The sequence below is a fragment of the Acyrthosiphon pisum genome, chromosome A1, assembly GCF_005508785.2.
Source record: "Acyrthosiphon pisum isolate AL4f chromosome A1, pea_aphid_22Mar2018_4r6ur, whole genome shotgun sequence".
In the NCBI taxonomy this organism is placed as follows: Eukaryota; Metazoa; Arthropoda; class Insecta; order Hemiptera; family Aphididae; genus Acyrthosiphon; species Acyrthosiphon pisum.
In genome coordinates, this window is record NC_042494.1 from 113,282,356 (window position 1) to 113,300,008 (window position 17,653).

The 17,653-nt window shown below is 27.1% G+C and overlaps 3 protein-coding genes across 5 annotated transcripts; 1 reads left to right on the forward strand and 2 right to left on the reverse strand.

Annotated features, from left to right (window-relative positions):
• Positions 1 to 3,728: 3,728 nt before the first annotated feature.
• LOC100168858 (ras-related protein Rac1) lies at positions 3,729 to 7,457 on the reverse strand. Its single transcript, XM_001943830.4, has 7 exons — positions 7,186 to 7,457; positions 6,502 to 6,573; positions 5,721 to 5,838; positions 5,548 to 5,610; positions 5,348 to 5,482; positions 5,111 to 5,289; positions 3,729 to 4,887 (listed from the first exon to the last, which is right to left on the reverse strand). Exons 1-6 carry the CDS (start codon positions 7,218 to 7,220, stop codon positions 5,134 to 5,136), a joined length of 579 nt encoding a protein of 192 aa, XP_001943865.1. The 5' UTR covers positions 7,221 to 7,457; the 3' UTR covers positions 3,729 to 4,887; positions 5,111 to 5,133.
• A 368-nt stretch (positions 7,458 to 7,825) lies between these two features.
• Positions 7,826 to 14,732, forward strand: LOC100169553 (protein CLEC16A homolog). Its single transcript, XM_001944587.4, is given in 19 exon segments — positions 7,826 to 8,188; positions 8,263 to 8,391; positions 9,958 to 10,091; positions 10,172 to 10,289; positions 10,291 to 10,324; positions 10,394 to 10,650; positions 10,719 to 10,917; positions 11,004 to 11,153; positions 11,234 to 11,396; positions 11,639 to 11,890; positions 11,947 to 12,101; positions 12,181 to 12,342; positions 12,557 to 12,695; positions 13,312 to 13,472; positions 13,538 to 13,662; positions 13,757 to 13,872; positions 13,932 to 14,021; positions 14,086 to 14,192; positions 14,270 to 14,732. Coding segments are annotated over 19 exon segments (2,619 nt in total). The 5' UTR covers positions 7,826 to 8,129; the 3' UTR covers positions 14,339 to 14,732.
• A 1,419-nt stretch (positions 14,733 to 16,151) lies between these two features.
• Positions 16,152 to 17,413, reverse strand: LOC100160653 (DNA-3-methyladenine glycosylase-like). 3 transcript variants are annotated; one of them, XM_016808601.2, is made up of 3 exons: positions 17,203 to 17,413; positions 16,778 to 17,130; positions 16,152 to 16,705 (listed from the first exon to the last, which is right to left on the reverse strand). In XM_016808601.2, the coding sequence occupies exons 2-3, from the start codon at positions 17,106 to 17,108 to the stop codon at positions 16,308 to 16,310; spliced, it is 729 nt and encodes a 242-aa protein (XP_016664090.1). In that variant the 5' UTR covers positions 17,109 to 17,130; positions 17,203 to 17,413; the 3' UTR covers positions 16,152 to 16,307. The 3 variants fall into 3 exon arrangements, with proteins under 3 accessions (XP_016664090.1, XP_008188248.1, XP_016664091.1); XM_016808602.2 differs by having other exon boundaries at positions 16,153 to 16,705; positions 16,778 to 17,098; positions 17,203 to 17,410; XM_008190026.3 differs by having other exon boundaries at positions 16,778 to 17,412.
• Positions 17,414 to 17,653: the final 240 nt, after the last annotated feature.

Sequence of the window (17,653 nt, forward strand, 5' to 3'; positions counted from 1 at the left end):
CATTCGTTTTAAAGTGACATCAAAAACCAAAATCAAATTTCTCGAAAACAGATTTTGCGTAAAAATTCCCTGTTTTTTCTTTAATTTTTCTTTTGTTTTTCACGGCGCTTTTGAAAACTATTGGGAAAAATGTTACTTTTGACTCCCCCAAAGTACCAACTAGATTCACTTTCCTATCAGAAAAGGTACTGTTGAAGAAAATCTAAGCACTTTTACTGTCCTAAAAGGTGATGACAGACACAAAAAAAAAATAAAAAAACACACATCATTGTAAAATCAATACATTCATCGTTCCACTCATAATCTAAAATAATAAAGGAAAATTGGTTCTTCTTAAGATGACGCCTCATCCGCTATTTTAAGATGTACAAACAATTTACGATTTTAAAATAGGTACTCATAACTCGCTTTAAAGTTAAAATATAATAAAAATCCCAGGAGATTGCCTAAATAATAATTTTACCTTTAAATTTTATAAGAGGTCATTTCACTCTAATTTTTAAATTAACGGAGCTACACGTGTTCTGTTTAGCGTACAATTTTGTATGTTACGCACTTATAAAGACGAAGACCACATATGCGGGTAAGACGTCCTCTTAACGTAAAATTGGACCTATGTAGGTAGGTACCTAAATGCTATGCCTATGCGTTAGTTAGACGGACGACATACCACATACAACACATGCGACCCCGATGTAAATATATTTTATAGCCATAGCCCATAATATAATATCTTTTTACTTTCACAAGTAATATTTGATATTGTGTTATCGATAATTTATAATGTATCAACATGTATTTTATTATATACGCCATGGCTGGCCGCTAGGTGACATCTACAGGTGTACCTATACTGTGTGGTATACCTATTTGATTTGTGGGATAGATGCAAATAATAAATGCTTTAGTAGTAATTGTGTAGCAATTGGCTCATTTAATAAATCAGAAAAAGTCACTTTTTTCAGTGATAGTCACTGCAGGTAGGTGGTGGACCGGCGCGGCGTGGCGGTACCCAACAAGTCAAAGAAGCCATAAGGTCCTGGCGAAATGAGAAATGTTGTTTTAAACATAAGTAACCTACTTAACAATAAACAAAGAAATTATTTTTATAGTTATTCCAAACTTTTTATATTTTTGGAATTAACATTTAAATAGGTAGGTATTTAAAACATTATTACACATTAATGTTTTATTTTCCGTAGGTACACGCGGTTGTTCTTAATAATCAAAACAATATTATTAGACCTAGTACAATAATAGACGAACTTCAAATTAGTTAGTTCACTGTAAATAGATATCTTAAACAGGAAATGAATATTATTTCCCCCAGTCGAACACCAACGTCAATGGATACAAGTTCGGAGGATAAATACGTAGCATGCTACCACAACTCTAATTGTAACAGATTGTCGTTTTGATTTTTTTGAACGAGATTGTATAATGAAAAGAAAAAACGGATGTAGGCTATGCACAATGCAACTCACGCTGAACATAATAATGAATCGGTCGAGATTGGATTACAGTGATATTTTACAAAATAGTATATATACCTATTAGCTTTTATTATTTTTAAAACACTTCTAATTTAATTTATTATTTAAGATTTAATATTTTTATTCAAGATTTTGTACTGGTATTGCATATTTCAATATTTGATTGTTCCAACTATGTTTTTATCTACACTTAAGAGGACGCCGTACCCGCATGTGTATAGTTGTCTCAGTCTTACACACGTACGATATATAGCAAATTTTCACTCACAAGTTTTAATAATGTGCTGTTAGTTTTGATATTAGAGTGAACTGACCTATTATACAATTTTAAGGTAATATTATTATTCAGGGTCCCACGTAGGTTTTTGATATTATTATTGTTAATTAAGTTATGACTTTAAAATAATATCAATAAAAGGCTACATAGACCCCTAGATCAGGGGTCGGCAACCTTTTGAACCACGCGGGCCATATTTTGTTTTCAAATGTTCATCAAGGGCCACATTTAATAGATAATAATCTTGACTTTAAATTTAAAAATAGGTCAATTCACTTTAATATAAAAACTAATAGCACATAGACACATAGTTGAAAATGATGAACTTTGATAAGTCGTACGTGTGTAAGACGGAGACAACGCACGCGGGCACGACGTCCTCTTAATACATTTTTATTGGTTCACAATATTTTATTTTTTTAGGCACACACGGACACCCTTTAGGAAATCGTAATTTTTTTAGGAAGTAAAAGGATTGTAATGCATGATTACGAGTAAAGAAACTACAACTCGTCTTGGGCTGAGGTATGCTACAAATTGATTTGAATATCCAATGACCAATATTCAGTCTCTGTGTGTGACATCTGTGGTGTATTTCTCACTACCTATGTCAATTGTCAGCCACCTTGTTTGCTGCCTTTACATTCAATTCAATATTATATTACTACAACTGTATGCAGGTACATTAAACTTGTACGATTGTACAAATTTAGTTGAAGCTTTATTATTAATAAATTATTACTGCTGAATTGTTGGCAATATCCATTTTATATTATTATATTAATTTCCAGCAAATTATCTGCTAGTGAATATCACAATTCAGCAGACAATTAAATTATAAGTAAACTATAATTGGACTGTGAACTAGTAACAGTAAATGTCATGTATTCTACCGTTTATTACAATTAGATATTGTTAAAAAAAAAATAACAGTATGATAATCACCTAAACTGATTTACGTTATTATCTAGGTATTATGAATGAAAAGACATTAAAAATAAAGATTAATAAATCTTTCAAAAGAATACCCTTTTTTATACTAATAATTATCTAAATTTATATAGTATTATAGTAATATAATGACAATTTGTTTTTAGACTTTCTGGTACCTTATACTATTCCTATATATTAATTCAAAGTAAAAAAATATAAACTTCTGTGAATGAAGATACTTAAACACAAGAAATATTAATAATTATACACAGTGTATGAGCAATAAATGATTGTATTACATCATTTAAGCTGAATTGTAAAATATATAAGCCTAATATTCATACAATTTGTCACTATGGGTAAACCAAAATTTTTTTTTTTTTATATTAATAATTTGGGTACAGGTAAATTCAGTATTTTAAACATATATTAACATTTCAAAACTGATCTTGATTTCAGTACTTTTTATATTTATTTGATAAGTTAATAACATGGAAATTAAAAATTTTAATCGTAGTGGTACACAGAACAAATAATTTGAATTAAAGTAACAAAATAAATAACTAATTTAAAAATAATATAAAATAATAATTAGTAATAATATATATAATATGTATATATAAAAAAAAATGGAATCCTTATAATGATATAAGGTTTTAGAGTCTTGTAAAATTGTAATAGCTTAAAATGAATACGCAGTAATCTATTTTGTATATATTATATATAATATACATTATTATCATTTATTAGCATATTATGCAAAATGTAATATAAATCATAGTAAATGATTAATGAACAAATTAATTTTCCACGATTTCAATTAATAAACAAACATTTTAAACTGGTCCCAAATTAATTTATTTTATACATTTTGCTAATTAACAGTTACAATTTGAAATAATTCGCATCAGATCTATGATCATAATAAGCTATTTAAGGTATAAAGGATAGTAATGTATTCTTAAATATAATAGACTTTAATAAAGAAGAAATACAAATGTTCAATTAGTAATAAAAAATATAAATTTAAAATGCAATAAAACATCATTTATTTATGAAAGTAATGACTACATTCTTTTAAGTCATAAACATGGGGTTGAAAAATAAAAGTAACTATCTTTTTTTACACAAGATATATCATTTATTTAGAAATTACAAGGTTAAAATAAAAAGAAAAAATGAATATCGTACAAAAAAAAAACACATGACTATATAAATAAATATCATGCGTCTAGTAGGTCCAACAACATTTTATAAAGAAACTCAGTAAAAAATAACATTAAAATTCTGATTTTTTTAGACATAACAAATATTACAAAAATGATACTATAGGTTTTGTTGCTTTTGTACATATTTCATATAATTTCTATATACACAATATTTTATACTCTATACCACTGGAAAATGCATTTATGTCAGTTATACATGATAAATAATTGAGAATAATAATAAGCACACGGTGCTTATCTTGTAAATCCATAAAGCTTAAGACATAAATAAATAATTTTTTGATTACAGCCTAACTTAAAATAACCATGCTACTATTGAACTGTAACAATATTACATCACTTAGCTTATATTTTTACAATTGAGAATAAATTGCCAACATTACCCAATTTATCATGTAACTATAAGGCATTCAAAACGAATGATGGTATTTTGTAGATTTTATTTTTTATGTTAGTTAAAAATTATTACCATACACAGTACATAATTTGTGGCAATGTCATTAGAGAGTAAAAAAAAATTATAGTGATATTAAAAGATACAGAAAGTAAGTAGCACCAAGCAACTTAATAGAAAATAATTGTAAAATAATTAAAAAAAAAAAAATTCACAATGAAAATTGATTTGTATTAATTTACAATTAGAGAATTAATTAACTTATGGATTATTTAAATATATATATATTATTTTTTTATAAAAATGATTAAGCTATATAGATTACATGATTAGACTATAAAATTAGGCCATAAGTTTGTTCAACAGCATTATAGGTCCCTAGTTAATATATAAATTTCTTATCATACTTTATATTACATAATTTAATTATTATGTGCGCTCTATTATTTTGCAGGAAGAACTTTTGTTTTTTGTTAGTTGTTATACACCAACAAAATGTGTATCGATCGGTGAACTGACAGTTATCAGTCTTGGACAATCCTCCATTTGGATTTAAAGTCCCTATATATTTCATAAATATATAAAATAAGCCTCAATTTTATATACCAGAAATATTATTAAGTGAACATTTTTTAAAAAGATATTATAACCAGTATTTTTTTGTTACAATAATTAATTTATATATATAATATTTTAAAGAGATAAATTAAAACATTATAACCTAACAGTACAAGTTAAATGCACAATTAGAAAATTAAGATTTTAAGATAATAAATTAACTCACCAGTGACAACATAGTCATGATTGTTAAATTATTGTGCATTTACGTTTAGGCTTAACTGGCAGTACAGGACATAAAACTGCTCTAATGGCTTCATCAAATACAATTTTTAGACCTTTTTGAGTCAAAGCACTACATTCCAAGTATTTCACTGCTCCAATTTCTTTGGCCATTGATAAACCCTAAAAATAAATATTTAATAAAATAATTAGGTACAATGTTATTAATATGAATATGTACCTGTGGATATGTAATAGCAGTTAACTTTTTTTCTTTGAGTTTATCAATTGTTTCTTTATCTTCTCGTAAATCAAGTTTAGTACCAACTAAAATAATTGGAGTACTTGGACAATGGTGTCGAACTTCAGGATACCACTAAAAACATGTATTCATTTATTTAAATATAATATACCAAAGAGTAATTTTGATTATTATCTTACTTTCGCCCGCACATTTTCAAATGATGCAGGATTTACTAGTGAAAAACATATAAGAAACACATCCTGTCAAAAAAAAAAAATTCTTGATTATAAATATGTAAAATGTAAAAACAACATTCATCATTTGTTAAATTGAAAAAAAATATCATAAAATAACTGAAAAATAAACATACTGTTTGTGGATATGAAAGAGGCCTAAGCCTATCATAATCTTCTTGACCAGCAGTATCCCACAATCCTAAGTTTATAGGTTTTCCATCAACCATAACATTGGCCGAATAGTTGTCAAATCTAAAATAAAATAATAATAATTATAATATGTGTTTGTAATAAAATGTATTTAAGTTTGAAGATAAAACAGAATAACAGAATTAAATTTAGTGAAGGTGTAATAAATATTTTGAAAAATTGTCAATAAGTATTAGTTGAAAACTTTAGAAATTCAATGTATTTATACATTTCATGAAGAGATTTCTTCTAAAATAAAAGAATAAACAGAAAATACAAATTTTATGATTTGATTATATATAATTTATCAATTTAAATATTAATACCATATGTCTATATATGTATTAAACTTTTAAATAATAAAAACATAATATCAGTAAGAAAAGTTGTTTAAGCATGTATTCTAATTAGTTAAACTGTCATTATCAAGTAAGTAGATAGTTAATTTTAATTTTTAACAAATTATCATAAAGACAGGTTATAATATACATATATTATTATTATAACCATGTAAATGTGTACTCCATGGAACAAACATAAGCATAAAATGATTGAATTTTAATACCATATATTCAGGTCATAAATTCCAAACACTTAAGTTTATAATCAACTGGTTACAACCAATATAATTATAATTTTATCAAAAATAACTAATTCACCTTATTAATCACACAAAATGTATAACAAAACACCTGTAGGATTAATTAAAAGTTTCAAGTTACTTACACAGTGGGTATGTATTCTCCAGGAAATGCATTGCTGGTATAACTAATGAGTAAACATGTTTTACCAACCGCTCTGTAAAAAGAACAAAATAATAATGTACAGCACCGAAACTAGTTAGAAACGCATCTATGTGAATATATAAATTTAGTTTTAAAAAAAATTAAAATATTAACATAGGTATATTTGTATAAAAATCAAACAGGTGTGCAAGGCGTTGTTTAATACAAAACATTGAATCTTGACGGATAGAAAAAAAGAACTTTAAAATAACTGACAAAACATTGTATATTTTGAGATAGAGAGGATAAATAGGTAGGAAATTAGGTAAAAGCCAAATGAGAGTCATCTTCGACTGACGATAAGATCTATAATTGATTACACGTTTACGAATGGACTCAACTGTTAATAGGTTTGCATTAAAATCTACGATTTATATGATGATGGTTCTCAATAACTACAGTACATCAATCTTGAACACAGAACTTTCAATAAACGGACCAAAAACTATCGAGATAACGGGGACTGATGTACGTGAGACAGTCGTTGGGCGTACTGACAGGGACAGTACCAGTTGGCAGAAGATGGTAGTCTATTTTTTCACACACAACACAGACAAACACACATCCAAATATATATATACACAATAGAAGTATCGTTATATTGCTATTACGTTGTAAGACTTACCCATCGCCGACTACGACACACTTGATGGCTTGCATTTTGCGCGGCCGACCCGAAACCGAACACTACCTACCGGGAAATCGCCGTGCACGTTGTTTGGTGATCGTTTAACATGTACAGATCGTTTTTATTGGCCGCCAAATGGTTTTTATTGATGTGGGAACCAAACATCGGAAAATATCAAAACTGGTGGCCGCCGTCGTCGTCGGACGTCGTGATTTCGGGGCTTAGCAAGTGCAAGGACATTCCAGTGATTCCACCCACGGTAAATAAAATAATTAAAAAAAAAAACATAAAAAAACCATTTCCCATGGAAGAAACGTCATGGCGGAAACGGTCGCCTGTCCGTTTGTCAGGGCGCGTTGGCTATCACAACTCAGATTCCTCGTGTCCCCAGCCTACTACCACCTTCGACTACCCCAAATCAAACCCATCTACCGTTATTTTTTTCGTTTTATTTTCGTTTTTGAACAAATTGGAATGAGAAAAATTTAAAAAAATATTTTGTTGATCAGCTGTTCGATTGACGGGCCAGCCGCTGCGTCGAAAGTAAAAGTTGTCCCGCACATCTGTTATCAAACCCTAATCAGCGAGTACGTTTCGCACGCCCGCGCGCCATAACCCGTTTCCACCACCGCGATTAGGAATGTTATTGTTTTGAATTTGATATTATTATTCATTCTTACAAGTTACAACGCGGTGACTCGGATCACGGTCCGATGGTCCATACGTAACAATAATAGTATGATTTTCAACGTTGTGTTATAATAATATTGTGACATTTATCATTGTTGTACAAAATAAAATATTCACATTTTTCGATCTATTACACCACGATACGTTTTTATCGAGATGATTGAATCACTCAGTGATCTGAACCAAGGTTGAACACCACCGAATAATTACACAATTAGGAATTAATTGTAGACACTCAAACGCCGAATAATATGTTTCGTTCAAAAAAATTGGTAAAACCAGAAAATCTCCACTCGTTAGAGTACCTCAAGTAATTTCTATGGTCTACAACACCACAAGTACCTGTTTTAAGATATTGTCGTTTATGGGTTATTTTGTTTACAGATATATCTATACAGTATTAAGCAAAAATCAAAATGTTGTGGATACCAATCGCACATTGTTAGTTGAATCATTCAGGAGTATGGCCGAAATTTTGATCTGGGGTGATCAAAATAGTCCAGCAGTATTTGAGTAATTAAATGCTTATTTTACTATTGAAACTTGTACACAGATAACTAGTGCCTAGATCCTTTATATTATAAACTGAATAATACATATAGTTAAGTAGTTATTAAGTTTATAATACAAAGTAATTATTCAATATAACTACAAGAAAACCACTAAAATTATAACATACCAGCTATTGTTATTTCTTATTTTGTCCATTTTTAATGACTAATAATTAGGTAGTTGAAATAGTTTTGTCATTTGAGACATTACTTTTGTTTCAAATCATTTAAACCTATAATTGTTTTACAAACAAAGTAAATAATGACACATAATAGGCAGTATACATCCAAATAATGATGATCTTTAAATTACTTTTCAACCCAAATGTTATAGTCAACATAATATCCAAACTAATAGATTCCATCGTGACATAGTTCAAAATATCATAATATTATTTATTATTATTATTTTTAATAGTGGTCTTTGAAATTACAATTTTAGATAATCTATTCTCTTTTGAATTTATAATCACTCAAAGCACGGCTGACTAATAAATGGGAACATTAATACATAATTCACAGAATCCTATGATATATTTTGATCATAACATTATCTATTCCTTGTTATTATTTATTATGCATTTTGTCAACTAAATATAATCAGGGCCGTCTCAAGAGGTAGGTGACTTAGTCCCATGTCTAGAACAGCACTTTAGTTGGAAGGTCACATTTTCAAAATAGTGATAATATTATTATTTTAGGGCCAGTAAAATTGAATTTCCCCTAACGCAATATTTTTGCTTGAGCCAACCCTGAATATAATCCCATTTTTTATAATATTTTAGCTTATTATTATTAAATATTTATCACATTTTTAGTTTTGTCAAATATGAAACACTACAGCTGAATGTAATACATTTAATACATTTACCAACAAGATAAATAAATGTTATGTTATGTTAAATTGTATTAAGTTAAGCAGCATATTTTATTATATAATTCGAATACAAGAATTATCTGTTAAAATCAAACATTTTAAATAATTGGCCTTGCTATAAAACTATTTGACCTTTAAAATAAACTATGAAAATTAAGAAAAAAATATCAACTTGGTAATGCTATTGCATGAATGACATTGACTTTACAACAAATTTAAAAATTATGAAACCTTATTAAGCTGACTTACTTTCTTATTAATATAATTAGTATAAAGTATTTCACAGTTCAGTTATATAATATATTAAAATGAAATATTAGTTAATATGAACAAAATCTGTTATTTCTGGTACACTTTATTTCTCAATTGCCTACCAGATTAAATGAATATGTACAAGACAAATTAAAATACAATGAAAACTTTATTTAATATTTTCTAATTTGTTTTTTATACACATTGCAGATAAAATTATTTATCTGTTTTTAATTAAATAATGTACTATTTGTATTTTAATGGGTTTAGTCAAATTTATTTTAAAACAAATAACAAAAAGCTGATTTTTATGTAATATTAATAAGCTTTAATTTTAAAAATGTAAGTTTAAGAGATGTCTTTATTTATATTTATGGACAATTATTATACATATTATAGGTACTTCTTGGAAAATAATATGTTTAATTACTTTCTACATATCTTGAATCAGAAATGTGGAAATTATGTCTGTGTTCAATTGCTTCAAACACTGAATATTATATTTGAAAATATTAAAAATAAGACTGCTTTATGTAAGTGTTAATTTTAAATCCATATTTTTCTTTTAATAAACCATAAAAGTAAACCAATAATATTTTTCTTTTATTTCTAGATTATTTACTAAGCAATAACCATGTTAATAGTATAATAATAAATAAGCTGGATTTCTCTGATGAAGATGTTTTAGCTTATTACATATCTTTTTTAAAAACTAATTATCTTTTAAACTTAGAATTTAAACACCATTCACTTTTTCTATAATGAGGTAATACAACTTTTTTATAAGTTAAACAATTTGTTAATTCTAATTTTTATTTTTATTTATTACTCATAGACAACCAATGATTTTCCTCTTTATACAGAAGCAATTAAGTTTTTTAACCATCCTGATTCTATGGTACGTACATATGTTCGTACATTGACACTTAATGTTTACAGAGTTGAAGATGAAAGCATGTTACGATTCATCAGAGATAAAACTTGTGCTCCATATTTTGGAAACTTGGTTTGGTTTATGGGTAAACACGTTTTAGAATTAGATGCTAGTGCAAGAGCTAAACCAATTGATGTCGACACTCAAAAAAATATACAGTAAGTTCATTTTCAATGTTTAATACTTTATAAAGTTCTCTTGATAACAAACATTATTTTGCCTTTAGAGATCAGTATAGAGTTAAACTTGCAGATCTTGTCAGTTCTCATCTAGACGATTTACATTACTTGAATGACATTTTAAGCTCAAAGGTTGATATGTTAAATGAAGTGCTTGTTGATCATTTAATGGATAAACTGTTTGTACCTTATTATATTCATTCATTAGCACCACCAGACAAATATATTATTGTTGAAACAGAAGAGGTAAATAAAAGTTATATAAATATCAAAGAACATTAAATGTTATATATTTTATTAAAATATCACATTAATTTGAATTAATTATTTAGTTTGTAGATGCTGTGAAACAACAACCATTGATGAATAGTGATATATGTTTATTTTTACTAACACAAGTTTTTTTAATTATTCATCAGACTAAATTAGTAACACCATTAGCTAAATATTTATTGGAAAGCAATTTTTCTGCAAAAAACAAAGTAGCTTTTAAATTTTTAATTATTGAAAATTTAATTACTTTCTATATAAATATTATAAATATAAATATATTTTCGCTTAGATTGCTGAAGAAACTAAATTACAAAACGAAGTATCAGAGTTACCAGAAAAAGAAAATGAAGAAAAAGCGGATATTGAATCAACTGATGCTTTTGATCTCAAATCATTAACATGTATGAACATTACAGATGAAGAAAAAGAAATACTTTTATCAAAAAATGAAGGTAATTTTAATCCTTCTCTTCCTACCCTTCGCTCCCTTTAATTTGGGATCAGCCATCTTTGTCGTGCACTTACATACAATTTTGAACCCCACCTCTCCTTTACACACTAGTCACAACAGCTATTTTTGTATCATTCTCTATACTGTCTCTCCGTTGATATTCCTTTCCCTCTCTTTACTTTTGAATTTATTTACTAATTAATAATATAATATTTTGATTTAATTTATAATTAATTTTCTTAGCTGATTCTGTACATAGTCGGTGCTTAGAATCTATATACAGTCAATTGATAATTGAAAAATCTGACAGCTCAGCATTGTTTGGTGTATGTTTATTGTATGCTATATCAGAAAATTCAAGTCTTTCCAAGGAGTATTATGAAGGATTTTTAACCCCCATTAAAAGTGAAAATAGTGCTTCCCTTGTTCATTGTGATGAAAGAAATGAACTTATAGATAAGCTAGTTGACATAATTACAGCTGCGTCTGAACCTGGTATGTGATCCAAACCTATAAGTAAATTTATAAATTTACTACCTTTTATTTTTTAGTTTGTTATGTACGTTCAGTTACATTACAAATGGCCATAACGTTACTGAAAAAATTAACAATTCATGAGGAACAGGTATTTATATCAGACAGACATATTGCTGTTATTCTTAACGCTAAAGAAAAGATTTTACCACTTCTTAGACAATTTTTTAAAGTAAGCATAGTAGTATCAATATTTTATTTATTTATAATTAGAATTGTAAAAGAAAATAATTAAGTTTTTTATTTCACAGAAAGAAGAAATGTTTTTAGAACTGTTTGAAGATGAATATAATGAAATGCATAAGGAGATACTAAATGTTCAGCGACTTTTAAGTGATTCCACATTATTACTTCCGCCTGCACATTCTCCTATGACAGGAATACCACTTTCAAAACGTTTACCATGTGGAGATGTACTATCCTTATTTTAACTTTTATTTTAAAAATAATTTAAATAATTATAATATTAGTATTTATATTAATTAACTCAGATATGTCATGTACATTAATTGTTTGAAGTTATTTTATCATTATATTTAAATTATTTAAAATATTTCAAAATTTCTTATATAACTTAAATATATACTCTAACAACAAATAACAATAATATATTTTATTATTTATTAGGTTGAAAGAACGAGACATTTTATCTGTGCTTTTCTTAATATACGCAAGTTATTAATGACATTTGAAGGAAAAGAAGAAACACAATTACCTTTAGTTGATAGAACTAAGTGTTTTGTATTTGATACTCCAATCAATTTGAGTAAGGAACTGTAAATAATAAATATATGCTATATAGAAATTAAACATAATACAAACTGATTTGTGGGTCTGTTTGGATTTTGGGAAAAAAAAAATAGTGGTAGTTCCTATCTCAGACTTAATTTTTATGCAATACCATTTGAAATTGACATAATCAGCACTGATAACTATAGAAAATAATATTGTGTAGTGTTAACAGTTAATTTCATTGGTATGTAGCATGTTATGCAATTTACGAAAACACAAATTATAATATGACCTCTTTAAAAGGTTGCCTGTTTTGGAATGGCCAAAGCTCGGATACCTGTTTGTGATGAAGTTGATAATTGGATTTTATTGAAATTTTAACGCCCTACTAATATACTTAATATTATATTCAAAATACATTAACTTAATCATATTTGTGTACATTTTAAAGTAGCATTTAAGTTCAAACATAAATATCAAAATGAAATTTGGTATAAATATAAAGTTTTTTTAACTCTGTCAAAAATAATTGCTTAATATCAGTAATTTTAAAATTTGTATGAAATGTTGATATTATCTTATCAATTCAGTGGACACTTACCAGTTTATTTGGTATTCAAAAATCTATGTTTACATATTTTAAATTTTAGATGGCAATGATTTAATTACTTGTATGATAATTGCTGAAAATGGTGCAAAAACAAGACGTTATCTATCAATCATTAGTAGCCAATTAGTACTAGTTGAGCCACATAGTCGTTTCCTTGGTTGGGGTGTTTGCAAATTATCTTGTTATCTTCATGATGCTGAAGTAAAAGCTAAAATATTTTTATATTAATTTTAAAAAAATAATATGATTATACTCTTAATATTTAGGTTACTAAAATCGACAACGAAACAAAAACTTTGCACATTACTATGCATGATACAAAGTATAAAACTACAAACACAGTGAAATTAATTTTTGATGATCATATTCGATGCAATGCAGCAAGACAAAAGTAACATATTATATTAAAATTTTATTACCTAGTATAATAACTGAGAACTAAAATAACATTATTGTTTTTAAATGGTCAATTTAACTATATCTAGGTTATTGAATGGTCGGATTAAAGCAAGAAGAAAACAACTTAATCAAATTGCAAGTTTATTAGAGATGACTAGTTGCGAAACAAATTATGCTCCATGTAATAATACCCTAAAACAAAGTTGGTATATATTTTATTTATTTTAAGTATTTTTTGCTAACTGTGCAACTTTGATTTAGAACATAATCTAAGAAGCCACTTTGCTGACGTTGCAGTGCATACATCTAATGTGATTATGCCATGTCCTATTTCTATGAGATCTATAAATAGTAAAGAAAAATAAACATTTTTAAATTTGTATACATTTTAAAGTAAAAATGATTAATTATTTAGGTGATGAATGTAGTGCAGAATCAAATTGCAGTAGTGTGACACACTCCAGAGACCAATCACCTTGCATGACAAGCATAAATAATCCAGAATGTTCCAACTCTCAAAAGGTATGTAAATAAATAATTTCAGTGTAATAAATTATGTTCACAATTATTGTTAGCTCAATATATTTTTTTCCTGATAGCCGTCTTCATTACCTCAGTGTCAAGAGAAAACAGAACCAAAACGAAAAGGAAGGGTAGAAAATGTTTAAAAAGTACTAACAAACTGATAAACCTACCAATTTGAATGAACCAAAACACTTAGCAACACCGCTGTTTCTCATTTTGAAAAAGTGCATCTACTAACTTTTAACTGAGTGTTATGACATGAATATCAGTTAATTATTCATACATTTAGTCTAGTGATTATTTTGTGATAAAATATTATTTCATATTTGATATTGTTGATAATTTTTGTTACCATTTTCTTGTTATTTATTTAACATAATTTGATATACTAGGGATGCATAGTATTAATTGTTGTTGATTTATCTTTCTTTAACTGTACAACTATACATATTTTTTTAATAAATGCTCAACATTTTAATATAATGTAAAAAGTCCTTCTACCATTGTTTTTATTATTAAATAATTAATACTGCTTTAGTGATGTGTTTTTTAGATTCTGAGTGGAACGATGAATGTATTGACTTTACAATGATGTGTTTTTTTTTTGTCTCATCACCTTTTAGGAGAGTAAAAGTGCTTGGATTTTCTTTAACAGTATCTTTTCTGATAGAAAAGTGAATCTAGTTGGTACTTTGGGGAGTCAAAAGTAAAAATTTCCTAATAGATTTCAAAAGTGACGTGAAAAACAAAAGAAAAATTAAGGAAAAACGGGAATTTTTACGCAAAATCTGTTTTTGAAAAAATCGATTTTGGTTTTTGGTGCAACTCTAAAACAAATAACCGTAGGTTCATACAATTTTGACTGAATGTTTATATTAGCATTTTCTATACACCATGACATTTTTCAAATATTTTGAGCTGACATTTTCAGTTTCCATATTTTTAGTTTTTTTTTTCTATAAATATCGATACAATTTTATGTTTTTTAAAAAGATTTTGAAAATTTAATAGAAGGTTCCTATTATATTGTTTCAAAGGCAGATGAAAAAAATTAAAAATCCATCATCACAATTTTTTTTTTTATAAGCATCTAAAGTTCAAATATTGACAAAATACGTAAAAATGACGAAGATTTGCAAATTATTTTGAGTTAGAAATTCATGCAAAATTTTCTTTTTAAATCTAAGATTTGAAAATATAGTACTAGATTCCTCATAAGTTTGTCTACTGTTTTCAAAAAAAAATGTCTACAAGCAAGTCAAATTAAATGTTTATGAGCATTTGAAATTTATATTTTTACAACATTTAATATTCACTCGATTTCTCATGTAACAATTTAGTAATGACTGTAGATAGTTGAAAATTTCACTGAATGTTTATATTAGCATTTTCTATACACGATAAATTTTTTAAAATAATTTAACTTTTTTAAGCAGTTTATGGACATTGTCAGTTTCTAATTTTTTTTAGTTACAATCCATTATACAGTGACCCACTTGTAACCTACTGTACAGCAGAGCAACATTCACTTACCCAACTTTTTTATAATTTATTTGAAAATTTTTTCAAGCTAAAAAAATATTGTTTCATAAAACAAGACTAGTTATTGCAAACATTTTCTATGTATGAATAAAATTATTAAGTTTAATAAATTGAAAATAGTACATTTTTATGTTAATTAATTAGTGTTAATTTAAATGAATAATTTTTAATCATTGAATAAACAAAAAGGTAGTATTGTTGTACTTCAGATTGAGTTAATGTATGTATAATTTATGAAATACAGAAATAGAATTTCAAAAACAGTATAACCTAACCTAACCTAACCAAATATGGTATAGAAAATCAGACAACAAATATTGATATATTACACAAGTCCCAATGATAATTTTTGGAGTAAAATAACGTAACTAATTCGATTTATTTTTTATTTTTAACAAAATAATTATTAGTTAAACCTTAATTTATTAATAATATACAAATGGTCATAAACTAACATTTATTAATATTTCTCACTTCCTGAAATTACAAGGGAAATAAAAACATAAAGATGACTGAGTACATTTAAAGTTGGAATATGTTACTTAATATGACTTATTGTATAGGTAATTTTTATTTTATATTTTCAATTTGTGAATATTTCAATTCATTCATTTTAGTTTTTTCTATCTTACTAACACAGGGATTATCGCGAATATAATATCTAAAAAATTTATCTTGCCACTTTTTTTCACATTTAATACCTATTCTTGGCGAGCAAACAATTGTGTCAATTAATTTACTATTTTCATCTTCTTCTACCCACATTCCATCCCATGAAGTCAGATCTTGTTTATTACAAGATTTTATATCAATCGCAAAACTTATACATAACTTTGCAGGGCCATTGCATAAATCTTTATTTGCAATCACTGTTTTTGTAGATTTTTTAAATTGTTTTCGTAGAGATGCCATAGTGTTCAAATTATCCAAAGGCTCTATCGCCCTTAAAAAAACTGAAGCACCGTCTCCTATCAAGATAAAACAAGTTTAATTTGAATCAGTAATGTGGTTGGAATACCTAACGTAATAAATAATAATACCTTTGCTTGAAATATTGAAGCAATGGTACATTCCATATGTCATATAAACAAAAGCTGTTCCGGGTTTCATGAACACAGGTTCATTTCGAGATGTAACTTTTCCTTTGTATGATATGGAAGCAGCATCTTCATGGCCCAGATAACTTTCGGTTTCAACAATCCTACCCCTAACAACGGTGCCATCATCTAGTCGTCTGACAAGTACTTTTCCCAGTAAACTCATGGCCAATTCTTCACACTGTGTTTCGTAAAACTGCGCATCCAATCGTTTCCTGTATTGAACCGGATTGGAACTGAAGTATCCAGAATCACTCTGATTATCTATAGACATGGTTTAAAAATGTTTTTTCTACCTAATCATAACAAATAGTTAAATGTTGTTTAAAAGTAGGTAATATTTATAATTAATAATATTGCTTGTTCACTTGGTTCAACTTGTTATATGGATAAACCGGTAAATATTTGTTTTTTCTTGATAAACAATAATAATTATTAGTTTACATAATTAATAACAGAAATGCAGTAAATTATAGAGTGAGTTATTAATTAGCGTACAGTCGGTGCAGATATATCAAATAGTATACCTATTTGGATATATTAATAAAAAAACATGAAATAATGAACATTTAAAAATATTTATCACAAACAATCCCTCCATTCAAGTATTATCACAACCGCGGAATATTTATTCTATGCCATGGTCTTGGAAGAATAGATAATAATCTTTTAACTCTTCGCTGCACGGTGGTCACATTCATAGATATCACTATTTGTTTTCTCTCTCTGGCCCACGCGCAACATAGACAAAACGCATTTACGCAAAATCATTTTTTCTATGTGTTTAAGTAGTCCCCCGTGACAAAATTAATAAAAAAT